This window comes from Pleurodeles waltl, chromosome 6 (assembly GCF_031143425.1).
Source record: "Pleurodeles waltl isolate 20211129_DDA chromosome 6, aPleWal1.hap1.20221129, whole genome shotgun sequence".
NCBI classification, from domain to species: Eukaryota; Metazoa; Chordata; class Amphibia; order Caudata; family Salamandridae; genus Pleurodeles; species Pleurodeles waltl.
Window position 1 is genome coordinate 1524171488 of NC_090445.1, and position 15792 is coordinate 1524187279.

Consider the following 15792-nt stretch of genomic DNA (forward strand, 5'->3'; position numbering starts at 1 on the left):
AATGTGGCGCAAGGAGGCGCCAGGGGCTCTTTAACCTGCCCCCACATCTTCAACAGTGTCAAAGACACTGTTTGCGATTCCCAATGGGGTCGCAAATGGCCTACCTCATCAAAATTCATGAGGTAGATCGCAATTTGGGACCCCATTGCGAATGGCTGCACTCACAGGGATGGTGGCCTGCTGGGGACAGCGGACCACCATGTCTGTGACTGCTTTTTAATTAAAGAAGGCTTTTTTAAATGCTGTCTATTTTCATTAAAGGAAAACAGGATGCATTTCAAACAAAAAAATGAAAAGTTTTCTTTTTCATTTTTTCCGAGTAGGCAGTGTCCTTGGGACCACTGCCTGCTCTAGAAATGCATTTTTGCACCCATGCAAAAAGGGGAAGGGGTCCCATGTGGACCCCTTCCAGTTTCCGAAAGGGTTTCCATCAATTTGAAATTGGTGGTAACTACGATTGTTTTGCGACTGCAATTGCCGTCACAAAACAATCATACATCGCCTGCGACTCGCAACTAGGAAGAGACGCCCTTGGAAGGCCCCTTCCTAATTGTGAGTCACAATCCCTATTCTGTGAGTCAGTATTTGAATGCCAGCTTGCAAAATAGGGATAGTACATTGGGAAAGGCCATTGTGCGGTTGCAAAAGGCGTATTTTGCAACCGCATAATCGTGTCGTACATCGGGCCCAAAATGTTAGGAGTTCCTAATTTGGTTGACAACATATTTAAAAAATACAATAACTTTCTCTATATGGACAGACCTCAGGTAATGTCTAACATAGGTCAAGGAAAGCCAGATCTTTTACACATTTTCACAGTGATGCAAATTATTTTCCTTTTAAGTGTTTTGACTGTAATTAGGAATTGAGGATGTATCTACTAATACATGATACCACATTTGAAGTTTTTAGAATCTAAATATTAAGGGGCACATTCCCAATACCTGAGATAGGATTTGAAGGTGCGAAGAACCAATCCCATACAGGCAAGGCAACATCACGCCACTGAAATAACAGGACTGACAAAGGTGAATCCCACCCTATAGGGACCCAAATCTTGACAATTTGAAGTAGTGTCACATAAATTGCACCGGCAGTGCACAGTGAGATGTGAACCTTGTGCTATCTGCAAACCACTAAGCCCTAGTCCACCTCTTCCCTTTTTTTGGTGGTGTACATCTGGATGCAGGTCTGGAAGTAGGCAGTGGTATTATTTTTAGGCTGAAAGAGGATAATGTAGCATTTGGGAAAGAAGTAGGCCCCGAGAATGCCATAGGAACTGGAAAGGACAGCAACGACCTGAAAGGCTGGGACGTACTTTCCCCGTGCTGTGGAGTAGGTGAGGATGAAGAAGATCCAGGAGATAAAGTAGGCCAGCATGCTGATGGTGATGCACTTTGCCTCATTATAGTTTTTGGGTAGGTTTTTCCCCATGAATGCAAACATGAAGCACACAACACAGAGAAGGCTGTTGTAGCAGAGCATAACACCAAAGCCAATTAAGTTACCTTCTTTACACCCCAAGTAGATCTCTTGGTATGAGAACTCATAGTCAGAATGTAGCACTGATGTATCAAACAACATCCAAAGGATGCAGATGGTGGCCTGAATGCATGAGGCTGTAGCGATAAAGATGTATTGACCGTTGTATTTCACCCAGTAGTCATAGGCCTTGGGCAGCCGCGCTGCCATCTTAAATATGCATACAATCTGGAAGGATCTAACCAGGATGCAGGACACACAGGCAGCGAAGCTTACTGCAAACAGTGGCTGCCGGATTTTGCAAAGGATAGCGGCGGGCTTGCTAACAAAGAGTCCCATGCTAATATAGGTGACAGTCAGAGAAGAAAGCATGAGGTAGCAGAGTTTGCCACCAGCAGCCTTCACCACTGGTGTGTCTTGATGGGTTTTGAAGATGAAGACTGTGCCCACAATGATGATGAGACCTAAGATCCCCAGTGCAGAGACTGTGCATGCTACCGGATCTGGCCAGGCCAAATATACCACTGTCCGTTTACTGCAGGCTTCGCTTTTCGGCAAAGACCACTGATCTTGGTGACACTCCAAGCACTTTTCCTGATCTGAAAATAAACAGCAAACATATAAAATGCTAATCATCTATGAACATCTATTTTTGTTCCATCATATCTCAAATTGCACAGAACAGCAGGTCAGTGATGGTACTTTGTGGGAGACAATACAGAAGATAGTGTGTGACATTCCAAAGGCTGAAGAGATTTATAAAAGTAGAGGTGGAGAGTGCAGGAGAAGGTCTGAGTGGGAAGGGTTTTGCCACTTCTTCCTTTCTGCGCTATTACTTGCTTGCTACTTGACGGCCATATCTTTTCTCCTGCATACAGTAAATGTTGATGTATTTAATACAAGTGATCCCTGCTACCTTTTGCAGTATGACTCCTCAGACCACTAGAGCTAGACGACCTTGTCTGCAAAAGAAGACTATTATGACCACCGAAGGTGAGTATGCATTTTGTGGACTGAATGTTTTGCAACACTGTTTCCTAATCCAGTCTTTGGCCACTGCCCCTACAATGGGAGATGTACAGAAGTGAAGAGTCACTTTCATCAAGTTGGTTGTTTTTCACCAAAGGGTCTGCAGTGAAATAGATAAAAAGAGCAAAACTCTAGTTGCCTGGGGCATCCCTCAGAACCTCCAGAGGACCAACATACCCTCTTGTTGCTAGCTACCCACTTATACCTTTAGTTTTATGCATGGGGCCAGCAGTAGACTTCCTAGCAATTTGCGCTAAAAAACAACTGCTTAAGGGAACAGTAGCAGTGGGAGAAAATATGTCCTCCATCAAAACCCCATGGACTTCAGATACCCTTGCCAAAGAACCCATGCCAGTACTGCATCTCCTCCCTCCTCCCTCTCTATCCCTCCTATGCATCGTTTCACAAAATATGCAGAATAAGTCCCTGCTATCCTGCCACCATGTCCCACCTCCCTTCCTCCCTTTGTTTTAAATTACTAAAAAAGGAAAAATCCCTACTCTCCTGACACCCTCCGCCTCATCTTCCTCTCCCCAATAAACTTCTCATATATTTAAAACCACCCACCCCAGCTCTCTTTGCAGCTTTTTTGCATGTGTATTATTAATTATTCACCAGCATCCTGCTGCCCTTTTCACATCCCTCTGTTCTCGTGCCACCTTCCTGTCTGAGCAAGTGCCAATACCATGCTGTGTAAGGGCTACTGAAAACTACTGTAGATCTTTTCAGATTTATTTGTGCACTACAGGCGTTTATTCACCTGTGGCAGGCCCTAAATAGGGGATGGTGTTTCCTTAAAATTCTCTGATGTATCACTGTAGTGATCTGAGGTCAGACATGGTAGTTTGGTGAGATGAAGGGTCTTCCTCTGCTAATCCAAAAACTTCTGAGTCCCCAGGAGGGGTCCAGTAAAGATAAGATAAGTGGAAAAGTGGTTGCCTTGTTGACAGGACTGCAGAGAAACACAGATTTTGATTTTCAATGCATTGACATCCAGGAGCGGCTCGAGGTGCTCAGTAGGGGCAGGGTGACACGCGCGCAGGTGGGGGAGTAATTTTAAAAAAAACATAACTGCTGCTGCTGCCGCTGTTACCACTGTGCTGCTCCTCTCCTGCAGACAGGCTGCAGGCACAGTCTCCCAGCCTGCCGTGTGGCCTATCCTGACGCTACTCAGAGCAGGATTAGGATTGGCTAGGAGCACCCAGCCAGGGCGCTCCCAGGCAGACTGGGAGCATTTGCGTGCTCTCTCAAGTTCTGCAACACAGTGCCAGGCTGGAGAGAGCGCACTGCGCATGTGTTTTAGGCTTGCCTGAGACGTAAGAGTGAAGTTCGAGTTATTCATGATATCACTGGAAACTCTGAGGTGGAAACCAATCCATAGTTGACAGCTACACCATTTATAATGTTTGTTGCACATTAAGTCCTGTTCTGCGACTACAATAAGCTGATACCACGATTCGCTTTGCATGGCAAGAAGAGGCATGGGTGAACTCCTCAAAATAGCTCTTTTTCATTCCCCCATCTCCATCACAGGCTGCCTCCCCCTTCTGATAAATTAAACAAAAATATGCTTCCTACTCCCCCTACCTGCCTCCAGCCAACTTAAAAAAAAAAAATGTTTGACATCACGTTGGGCACCCTTGCCTCCCTCTGTAACAGTCACACATTAAAATATTGTTAAAGATGCCAAAAGTCAAGCCGCTCTTTCCCACCTGCTGTGACAAAAACTGTCTGACCGTCTAAGTACTTTGAAAAACAATACTGCTCCTCCTCCCTCTCTTGCCTCTGACCTGCCCTCTGGATAACTGCTAATCTCTTCGTGGACAAGCCTGCCAAGTCTCACGCATCAGGGGTTAAACTAACACATTTCAGTGGTTGTCTCCGCATCGGAATGTATTTGTCCTGTAATTAAACATCTGCTATGCTATCACAGGTGGAAACTTTCGGAGTGCTGTACTGGCACGAGAAAATGTGAGCCTAACTTTATAGCAAGAATAGTGACTTGAGCAGCAACCATCACTGTAATACCAGATCAAAATAGAGACATGTTTGGTCAAAATTATTCCTGCCCTAAACCCGCAATGTATTGGTCCATGTTTTGCTTTTTTTCACTAAGTAATAGGAGTAAGGAATACCAAATATTTTTTTCATAGTCACAATTGTTCTTTTTGCAAAGTAATATTTCTGGAGCAAACAAATTATATTTGTGAACTAAAGGAATCTAAATAAATAGTGCAAATGAGTAACACCCAGGGGTGGCTCCTCCATTTGAGCGGAGGAGCATTGCCTCACTAAAATGCCCCAAGAAATAACCCAGAGACGAAAAATATAATGGCAATGAAGTTAACCCATTACCTTTTTATTTTTCATCAACCCGTCCTTAACCAAGTGTCAGGACAGGGCGGAGCAGCAGTGGTCGACTGCCTCCGCACTAGTTTATAGTGTGCATGTCACTTTGGCCGTCCGTCTTGCGACGGCCATCCTGACATGCGCAATATAAACCTTTCAACCCAGCTGTCTTAGACAGCTAGACTGAGAGCCTTCAGAAACCTATAGTGCCCTCGGGTGCTGCTCCCTCCAATCCTGCTGCTTCTCTCATGCTGGTTAACAGTATAGAGTGGCACCAGGATTGATTAAGTAGGTTAGCCGGGACTGTGGAAATGATGTCAGGAAGAGGACTGGAGCGAGGAGGACGGGTCTGCGCAAGCAGGTAAGTGACTTTTTTTTAAAAAAAAAATTTTTTAAACTATTTATTTTACACACCCACCCCTCCACTGCCATAGTTGCCAGCCACCATGGGTGACACCCTGTCCAAATGTGTGGCTATTTTTATGTCATGTTAGTTGTCAACATTGAAGGGAGACAAGAAAGAGGAATGGACAAAAGAGAGGAGGAAGAGTGAAAAGAGTGAGGAAAAAGGAGAATTTCAGCAGAGAAGAAGGCAGTGTGGGGAGCTGAATTAGCGGTCGAAGAAAGGGGGATACAAACAAAAGAGAGCTGTGAGAAGATAAGTGTTGGAAATGGAGTCTCCAGTTGGCAGTCAGTTTGCACTCTGTTCAAGCAGGGCCCCTCACTCTAGTCAGGGTAAGGGAGATACACAGCTCAGAAAACCCCTGCTCACCCCCTTGGTAGCTTGGCGCAAGCAGTCAGGCTTATCTCAGAGGCAATGTGTAAAGTATTTGCACCAACACACACATTAACACTGTGACAACACCACAAAATCACTCAAAACCATATTAGATAAATAGCCAACATTTATCTGAGTAAAACAAGACATAAATGACAAAAATCTAACATACACAAACAAAGTTATGAATTTTCAAAGATTAAACTTAAATATAGCACTTACAAACACAAATGCTTCAATTTGGTGTTATCACAGCATTGTGACGGAGCTGTTCCCAACAATCCGAAGCCAATGACACTGGTCACAGAGTCGCACGGACCCCCAGGTACAGTACATTTGGAAAGTGAGGAAACAAGCCTGTGCACGGAGTCGGGGAAGCGAGGCATTGCTGGATCTGGTGCAGCTTCTGTTCCAGTGCTGCGGAGCAGTGGCATCAGTGCAAAGCATCGGGTCCTTGCTGCAGAGCAGGGGGGATGAGGCGGCGGCGGTGCGGAGCATTGGGTCCTTACGCTCCGGCGGCATCAAGTCCGGTGGGTCAAGACGAGGTGGGGCAACCTCACAGGGTTGCAGTCACACCACAGGCTGCAGGTGCCGCAGCAGAATCGGGTGTCACGGATCTCGGTGACACGGCGTTCGGGACTCACAAAGTCAAAGGACGTCAGCGGGGCTGTGGTGGTGTCAGGTCTGCGATGTCAGTCTGGGTCGTCGCACTCCAGCGGGGACCACGGCTTCGGTTGCAAGCGGCATCACGGGGTCAGGCACTGGCATTATTCCGGGCATTGTCCGGCATCAGTGCACTTGATTTTTCTTGGTTTTCAACCAGCTTTCACTCCCAAGGGCCCAGAAACTGGAATAGTCACCACCTGGCGAGTTAGGGTCCACAGCATCTAAGCCCAGAGGCTGGTAAGTGAAGTCTTTGCTGTCACTGCAACTTCTTAAAAGGAGGCAATCTCAGTCCAAGCTCTTAGAGAAACTTCACAAGCAGGATACCCAGCAAAGTCGTGTCTTTGCCCTCTTTAAGACAGAAGCAGTAAAGCACAAACAGCAAAGGAGCAGTAATCCTCCTCCAGCTCTTCAGGTCTTCTCCTTGGTAGAGGTTCCTTTTGGTCCAGAAGTGTTCCAAAAGTCTCGGGTTTTGGGTCCACTACTTATGCCAACTTTGCCTTTGAATAAGGAAAGCTTCGAAGGAAAGTCTCTGTTGTTGACAAGATCCTGCCTTGCCCAGGCCTGGCCCCAGACACACACCAGGGGGTTGGAGACTGCATTGTGAGAGGATAGGCACAGCCCTTTCAGGTGCAGATATCAGCTCCTCATACACTCATACAAGTTTGCCAATGTATTTTTGCATACAGTTATCTATCTCTGAATTACCACCTTGGTGACTTCATAGTGCTGCCAAAGTGATCTTGCAGTCAAACGATCTGGCTCCTGGTTTGAAGCTGTGTGATGATGAGGATTCCTAGAGATTTTAGTGGAGATGCTTGATCTGGGGAAATGGAGAGGATATCTGTTGAATTTCTTTCACCCTAGGGATTAAATTGTGTTGATTGGTGCCAGTAGTGGATTGTCCTCCGGTTTTGTTGCTTCCAGGGATGGGATTTTTTTTCTGTCGAGTTTAAGTTATAAATCAGGTTTAGGCCTGTCCACATCCAGGGAAAAAACAACAACACTTTACTTCTATAGCTCACCTTTGAAACCTGTGGAGCCTAAGGTACTCATAACACAGAGATAATTGCCCACTGAAAGTGTATGGGGAATGGTGCTCAACTGCAAATGCTAGGGCCCATCACAGGACAGGGCAGATGTGCAAATTTATTATGGAAAGCAGGAGACTGTCGGTCACAGTCCCGGTCCAATATATTTCCCTAGCACATGGGTACACAGCTCAGAGTGGCACACATAACGCATTTGAAGTGTCAAACATAAGTACTATGAAAACAATTAAATGTCACACATAAGCAAACTAAACATTTGGCAGCTATGCCTGGAGGGAGCAGTTGCCACAACGGAAGAAGCGTAATGAATCTCTCCCAGCCTCAAGTACATTCGCCTATTAGATAATCCACTAATTCGGAAAAGGTATGGTAGAAGGGGGTTGTGAGTGCAAAGGCATTATTACCCTCAATTTCCACCCCTCATTTGGATCTGTGGAGACCCAAAGGAAGTGGGGAGTCAGCAAACCATTTCACCACCTTCTCACCACCTTCTTTGGGTTTCTGAAGATCTAGCTAAATTGATGGATCAACACTGGCCACACACCACTTCAAAACCTGTTTTTTTCTGGCAGAACATTGGAGCAATGAATGACCAGATTTAGGGGAATATTTATGAGAGGTTTGCATCACAAAATGGTACATGTCTGAGGCAAACCTCTAAGTCAGATTTTTGAAGCCAAGCAAAGCCACTTTGAGTGCCTTTGAATGGCTTCAAAACTCTGGAGTAATGCAGCGCAGCACAAATCGCTGCGTTGCATTACTCTGTGCAAGGGATGCATTCTATGAGTGCAGTGGCATAATGAAACTTGAGTGGCCCCCCTGCAAAGTACATAGAGGGGGCTCCCCCTCGCCAGCCCACCACCTACCACTTTTGGTGAGGGGGGCCCCTGGAGCTTGGGGGCCCCTGGCACCATGGGGGCTGTGGGAGCTTATGTTAAGCCACTGCATGGGTGTTGCATGGGTGTTCCCATGCAACTCCCATGGTTTTTGATGCATTTCCAGATTTTCCAAACCTTGTAAGTCTGGGGATGTGCCAAAAAGATATGCCTCACTAGGAGAGGCGTAACAAGGAGAAATATCTTTATTTCTCCTTGTTACTTCCGTTTTGTATGTGTGCTGCATTCTGCAGCATTCATAGATAGAAGATATGTCTCTAAAGATTGTCTTTGAGCAGGAAGGTGTCCCTTCCTGCACAGAAACAATCCTGAATGCATTGCAGGCACCCTTGCATCCTGCCAGTGCCGGAAGAAAAGTTAGAAATGGAAATGTGCTGTATACATTAATACTGCACATTCCCCAGTAATGCAGTGCAGCACAGCAAGGTTACTTGTTGTGCTGCACTGTGCCACTAATCCCATAAAAATTCCTTTTAGAGTCCAGTGTTCCAGATACAGAGCAAATAGGTTGTAGGTATCAGGGTCAGACTGGGGAATCAAAAGCAGCCCTGGCAAAAATGCTCAAGCCAGCCCCACTCTCTTGCTCTAATGCAACTATCTCTCTCCTTCAATTCATTTTCTCTCTCTCCTTCTCCCTTGTCCCTGTCTGGTCGCCTTCTGTCTACCGTTCCCCTCCCTCCACAGTCCCTCTCTCTCTTGAAGCCTCCTGTGCGTGCTGGAATTATCCTAGGAGAGCAGGGGAAGGGATAGAAGCACCAGTGGGGTCCTGAACTTTTGAAACCTGCCTCCAAGGGCCACAGCCCACCAGGGATACGCTGGTGGAATCACTGGCCTATGTGACCCTGGTAGCTGTTGCATGCATGCCAACATTTTAGAAAAGGAAAGTGGGAGACTTCTAAAAAAAATAACCGGGAAAGTGGATTTTCCCCACTGGGTTCTATCGAAGCAGAGGCAAATTCAGGTGGGAGACAGCCAAAATAAAGCCTGTCTTTGTCTTACAAAATTGGAAGTGTTCCGCTTGAATCGGGTCTATTGGCATGTATGCTCTTGTAACAGATGTCTACTTTCTCCAACACATCTCACATGTAAAACCGAATAACAATACTGAATTTACCTGCGTTCTGATAGGTCCCTCCTGGACAGTCCTCGCAGTCGAAGCAGCAGGAGTGATAGCCTTTCAGGCGCTTAATCTGGCCAGGTTGGCAGTGTGGTGAGCACTCAGACACAGGGATCTACAACAAAAAGGGAATACAAAAGGTTGGCTTGGGAAAAATAAATACTCACTGATTTATAACGTCAGATCAACCTATAATCAACCGCTGTTAAGGGGTGGCAATGTCCTTACAAATTGCGAGGTTTAAGATATTAAAATAATGAATGGAACAGAAAAAGCATCATTGGAATATTCTAATAAGTATTTCAACATTTTTAGAACTGTTTAATAAATATATATTGGCTTCTGTAATTTGTTAATGCATTTCTTTATATTGGAATTATCCCTATATTTACATTAAAAAACGATTATCCACATGTAGGCCTCTGGCAGGATCTTGCCTCTTCTCCATCCCTGGTGGTCCCTCAGAAGCCCAGGTCTGGCCTGAGTCTGACCTCAGTCATGCATCCTCTAGCCCTGCTGTGTGGGGATGTTGCAGAGGAACTGGTCTGTACTAAAATCTGTCAGTTCTGTGTGGAAGAGAAACTGGGTGTCCCTCTGCTCAGGAAGGCATTCCTGGTGTTGTTGAAAATTTAGACAACTAAACAACATCTTTATGCAGGCCCTTTAGAAAATAGCATTCTTCGTAAATGTCAACTGTGGGCATCAGCTCCTACATGTAGTGCCTCCCTTAGGGTGCCTACCGGGACATGGCCATTGAGCATAAGCGTATAAGTATACTTATACTGTGGGTTTAAAGCGATTTAATTTGTTGGTTGCAGGGTCCTTTAAAAACCTTGCTTGCTAGTGGTCAGTTCTTCCTCTTTGTCCGGCCTTTTTCTCTTTGGGAGCAGGGACCCACTACTGTATAATTACGCCATGTCCTGTTTATCTCTTCTGTAGGGGACTATTTTTTTTTGTTTTTGCCTTCTCATATTACACTGTGGGTGTGTGTTCCAGAGCAGCCAAGCTTCCTCGGGCAAGTCCCTCCTCCCCCCCACCCCCCACCCCCCAGTTCCCTCTGCAAACAAAAAAACAACAGCAGAGGGGTGCTTTTCCAGGGCCAGCTCGTCCTCGTTTTTCTAAGAGCCCAGGCTTGGTTTGGAATGAGAGATTTAGTTTCCTTGTTGTTTCAGCCATAGCTGGAAAAGACCAGCTGCTGTGTTATGGAGCTGCTTCAAGGAGAGTGCTCTGCTGATTAGTGACTGCAGGTGTGATGTTTGTATGAGCATGATTCCACAAGCCTGCATTTAAATACAGACAAACTAAATACACTGTAAAAAATGAGAAACAGGCACAAAAACATACACAAAACACTGAGACGGCAGCTCTGGGCCCCACAAGGCTATAACTAGAATTGTCTCTTTAAGGGGTCCCTTGAAACCGCCCTCGCACTCTACATGTTGCCCTTCCAGTCCTCCTATCACTGCATTAATATTAGCTTCGCAGCCAGCAGCAGCCATCCCTCCTGTCCCTCCTCCGAGCTCAGCCTGGAGGTAAGGGAAGGATCCCAGCGGAAGGAATACCGTCTGAGTCCCCTTCCCATGCCTGCCCCTGGTTTTCCTTGTCACCCTTAAGCATGGACAATGTGTGAATCTCACCCACAGTGGAGGCCTAATTATGCCTCAAGTGAGTAGTGCAGGCTGCATTTTCGGCAGACATCTTAAACAAGCACTTAAGCGGTAATGCCTCTGAGTAGAGCGGTATTGGCTTCGAAGACAGTTCTGTATCCTGAGCGCTGTGCTGAGCTAGTAGCGGCCTACTCCCAATAGCACTCTTACCCAAGTCTTATTAGGCCATTATCGACCGTGATCTCTTTTTAATTCCCTCCGTCCCTTCTGATGTGGACTGTAGGAAAGTAAGGTGTAATCTGAAGGAAAGTGCCCTTGTTTTTTTGGTATGTACTTATTTAAAACCTGGTGGCTTCCTGCAATTATGCCTTCCAAAGAGAGATAGCCCTGGAATAATTCATATCCCATTATAATTAACTATTTTATTTAGGGCTCTATGCTGTTTTCCTCGTGCACGGGCCTCTCACTTTTGCCCGAATATATCATTTATCAGAGCAAGGGATATTTCTTGGAAGAGGAGGCTCGAACCCTGCCTGCCGCCTCTGGGGTTCGTATATCTGTTTCCTCCTAAGGGAGGGAGGGGATGCATGGAGTGCGAGATGGGGAGTGCAGTCATGGGTTTTCACATAAATCACGCATCCACTGGGAGTGAAGAAAGGCAACAGCTGGCCGCACTGCACTCAGGGACGCTCAGATTGTTAACAATGCGTTCAGTGCTTCAGTTCAGCCCTATCTGACCGTTTTCAAGGTCAGAAAAAGACAAAAAACACTCAATGTTGTTTTACTGCAGTGTCTTTAAAATATATCTTTTAGCCCCCCCCCCATGATTCCCATGCCAGGCTTTACTAGCCGTTCGAGTGTTTTTTTTAGCACTGTTGTAATTTCTCTGTGGGCTTTTAACATGCCCACTCTTGCCATTCTTTGTTTGTTGTGCTTGTTTAAAATGCTTCATTTTCATTGGTGCATTTTGTGAAATGTCCCTCCTTTGTGTGCTGAGTTCCCTCCCACAGGTGATTTCACTAAGTGAACATTTTTGTTGGCTATCACACTATGTCACGCTTCCTCCTTTGTGATGGCCTCTCCTCTGGTTTCGGTTTACCTTTTATCCCAGCCGTGATCCTTTCTAGCCATTTCCGCAGGGAGCCAATAACTTGCGCTCACACTCAGGGCGGCGGTGGCGCTTTGAATCAGCTTGCTTCTGTCAACTGTTTTACTTTACATTTTCAATTTATGTGGCAAGAAAAGTCCAGTTAGGAATTTACAATGCTAATAGCTTTAACTCGAGCAAACGCTATACCCATTGAATTGCAAATGCTTCTTTCAGGAGGCTGTGACCTGCTTGTGCCACTGCCCCAAGCCACTTACACCAACAGGGCAGGGTAAATTCAAGCTCCCTACATGCAGTCACAGGTCTACCTGATGCCAAGGAGTAGGATCAGGTTGGCATCGTAATATCAGTACCAGCATTTGATTGCTGGGTGGGACCAACTGCACTACGCTGGAGACAATAGTGGGCCAGACTTGGACCCAAAAGCAGCCCTGGTAATCATGCTCCAACCAGCCCCACTTCTTTCATCTGCGGCCCAGCCAAGATTCCCAGGTTCATGAGTGATGTGCTGCTCAAGCCCAGGTTTTTTCTTAGAGTGCTGGGACTTGTAGTCTTGTCTATTCCATAGTAAAACAGAACTACACATCCTAGAATTCAAAGAACACATGCATTTGCAGTCCAATAGGTATCACATTTTCTTGAGTTAGAACTATTGGCATTGTAAATTCATAACTGGGCTTTTCTTGCCACATACATTGGTCAACCCTGTCTCATAATTTTGTCTTTTCCTGCCACATAATTCCAGTGGCCAGGTATTTAACTAAAGTACTTCTATTTGCCTTCATCCTCAAACATATACAATTATCATATAAACCTTTATTAGAAATAAACTTTTGGCACTAGAATGTAATGCTCAAAATACCATAACAAAAATATCATTTTGGACCGATTGGAGAGTGAAAGGAAAGAGGGGGTCAGGAGTAAAGATGGAAAGAACAAGTGGCGTAGTAACAGTGTCATGGGTGTCATGGGTCCTGGAGTAACAAAGGAAAATGGTTGACTGCAATTTCTGTAGGAAAATACAGCAGTAATTAGAGTTGAGTGAAGTCCATAGGTCTCTGGGCCCCGGTGCCACTGCACCTGTTGCTCCATTGATAACAAGGCCTCAGGAGAGATGGGGCAGAAAAAGAGAAGTGAAAGGAATACAACTGACAAAAAGAAAAAGAGAAGGGGTTGCAAAGAAATAAAAGAAAGAAGAAAAGAAAGAATGAGAAAATGAAAATACAACTAAGGGGAGAAATAGAGCACAAATGTGAGCCAAAGAAAAAAGGGAAGGAAGCTAGCAAATGAAAGATAAAGAGGAAAAAACAATGAAAGAAGTGTGAAAAGAAAGAGAAAAATGAACATTAGAGAAAAAAAGAGAGATAGTGAGAGAAACAAGCAGCGAACGAACCAGGGCATGTATGTACTGACACATTTCCCACAGACACAGAATGGGAAAACCACTTTGACACTTCAGGTCCCGACAAGTAATTTGTGGCTTCCACATAGAGATGGGAAAAAGAGAGATTTATAGTAAAACGTGAATTGACAGATAAAGATAAGAAAAACACCAGCGAAAGGATGGAAGAAAGTTCTAAAAAATGTGAAAGGGCGCATACCGAGTCAAAGGAAAGAGCAAATAAAAAAGACAAGGAAATAATGAAGGGAAGAGAAAAAAAACGTGAAAGAATGAACGCCTGATGAAGGAAAAAGGGAGGAACAAAACAAGGAAGGAAATAATCAAGTTTTTGCAAGTTTGAAAGAGGAGGTAGCAAGAGAAAAAGGGAAATAAAAAAGGGAGAGGAGTAGAAATAAACAGTTGAAAGGAAGAGCGAAACTGTTAACGTGTGGATTTTAAGAGCTGAAAAGAGAAAAGTGGGAGAGAAAGAAAACATTGAGAGTAAACACAGTAAATGAAAGAACAAAGTGAGATAGGTGAAACAGACCCTCCCAAACAGAGATGGCAGCTAAGGATAGAGTTAAATGGCTCCCCCACGTCCTCAAATAGAAGTCAGAGTGTGGAACGGCAGGGAGCATTGCAGAACAGCAGGAGGAGAATTAGTAGAGTTGTATGTGAACCCAAATACAGAAATATTGAGGCGCTTCAGATCAGGATCGGGGTATATACACAGCTGTGACCCGGCCTAGTGCTGGAATAACAGAAAGGCAGCGGTGAGGAATGACAAACGGAGTGCCATATAATTTCTGGTATTGGAATAATAGGGCGCTGCAGGTTAGGGTTGAGGTGCACTGACAGAGTTGTTTGTAGGCTGCTGTACTGGAATAGTAACAGGCACACAAGGTCAGAAGTGAGGTATGTTAATGGAGCTATGTGTGGGGCCTAATATTGGCGTGCCAGTGTTTCCGAGTGTTAGCCTGGAGGTGCTGGTGAAGCTGCGAGTGGGGCCCAGTATGGAGTGGCATTGCCTCTGAACCACAGAAGTGAGGACTCCTGAAGGGTGTGTGTGTGTGAGCCTTAGTACTGAGAGGAAATGTGCACTGAATGTTAGAATTGATGGATTCTGACGGAGCTGTGGTGGTTCCCATCAAAAGTGGCATTGGAACTTAGATTTGAGGTGCACTGGCTGAGTTGTGTTTTGTTCTTTTGGGCCCAGCATTGGCTTGGAAGTGGGACTGAATATCAGAATTGATCTGCTGTAATGGACCTGTATGTGAGCGGGGTCCCAATATAGGAAAGGAAGTGACCTCGCCAGGGTAGAACTGAGGTACACTGATGGAGCTGTGCCCGAGGTCCTAGTACTGGAACAGCAGAGTGTACTGACTGTAAAAACTGAGGTGTTCTGGCAGACAGCGTGTGTGCGGTTCTGGCCCGGCTGAGGGCTTGTAGTGTGTGAACGGAGGTGCATTGATGGAGCTGTGCCCGAGGTCCCAGTACTGGAACAGCTGTGTGTACTGACTGTAACAATTGAGCTACTCTGGCAGAGAGTGTGTGTGTGGTTTTGGCACGGCTGAGGGTCTTGGAGTGTATGAACTGCAGTGCACTGATGGAGCTTCACCTGAGGTCCCAGTACTGGAGAAAAAGAGTGCACTGACTGCGGGAACTGAAGTGCTCTGGCAGACAGCGTGTGTGGGGTTCCTGGCACTGGCACAGGCATAGCTGAGGTCTTGGAGTGTGTGAACTGCAGTACATTGATGAAGCTGCGCCTGAGGTTCCAGTAGTGGAGCAGCAGAATGTACTGACTGTGAGAACTGAGGTGCTATGGCAGACAGCGTGTGTGGGGTTCCTGGCACTGGCACAGCTGAGGGCTTTTGAATGTGTGAACTGCTGTGCACTGATGGAGCTGTGCCCGACGTTCCAGTAATGGAGCAGCAGAGTGTACTGACTGCGAGAACTGGGGTGCTTTGGTTGACAGAGTGTGTTTGTGGTTCCTGGCATGGGTGAGGGCTTGGAGTGTGTGAACTGCAGTGCACTGATTGAACTGCACTTGATGTCCCACTACTGGAGCAGCCGAATGTACTAACTGAGAGAATGAGGTGCTCTGACAGAGAGCATGTGTGGGGTTCCTGGTACTGGCACGGCTGAGGGCTTTGAGTGTGTGAACTGAGATGCACTGATGGAGCTGGGAGTGGGATCCCAGTATGGAGCAGAAGTGGGAACTGTCTCTAAGGATCGCAGAGCCCTGGTAGGGCTGGGTGCCTAGGCTATAAGCAATTACAAGTGATCCCCTGCTCTTGCTCTCAGCACAAAGGCAGGCACACTTGGTAAAG

The 15792-nt window shown here is 45.9% G+C and overlaps 1 protein-coding gene across 1 annotated transcript in view; it reads right to left on the reverse strand.

Moving 5' to 3' along the window:
• Window positions 1-1143: 1143 nt before the first annotated feature.
• The window catches only part of LOC138301783 (taste receptor type 1 member 1-like), a 90411-nt gene continuing 75762 nt past the window's right edge, over window positions 1144-15792 (reverse strand). Inside the window, exons 6-7 of the mRNA XM_069242285.1 lie at window positions 9364-9481; window positions 1144-2081 (exon numbers count right to left, since the gene is read on the reverse strand). Of these exons, the coding sequence (XP_069098386.1) occupies window positions 1144-2081; window positions 9364-9481 (1056 nt within the window). The remainder of the gene's footprint in view (window positions 2082-9363; window positions 9482-15792) is intronic.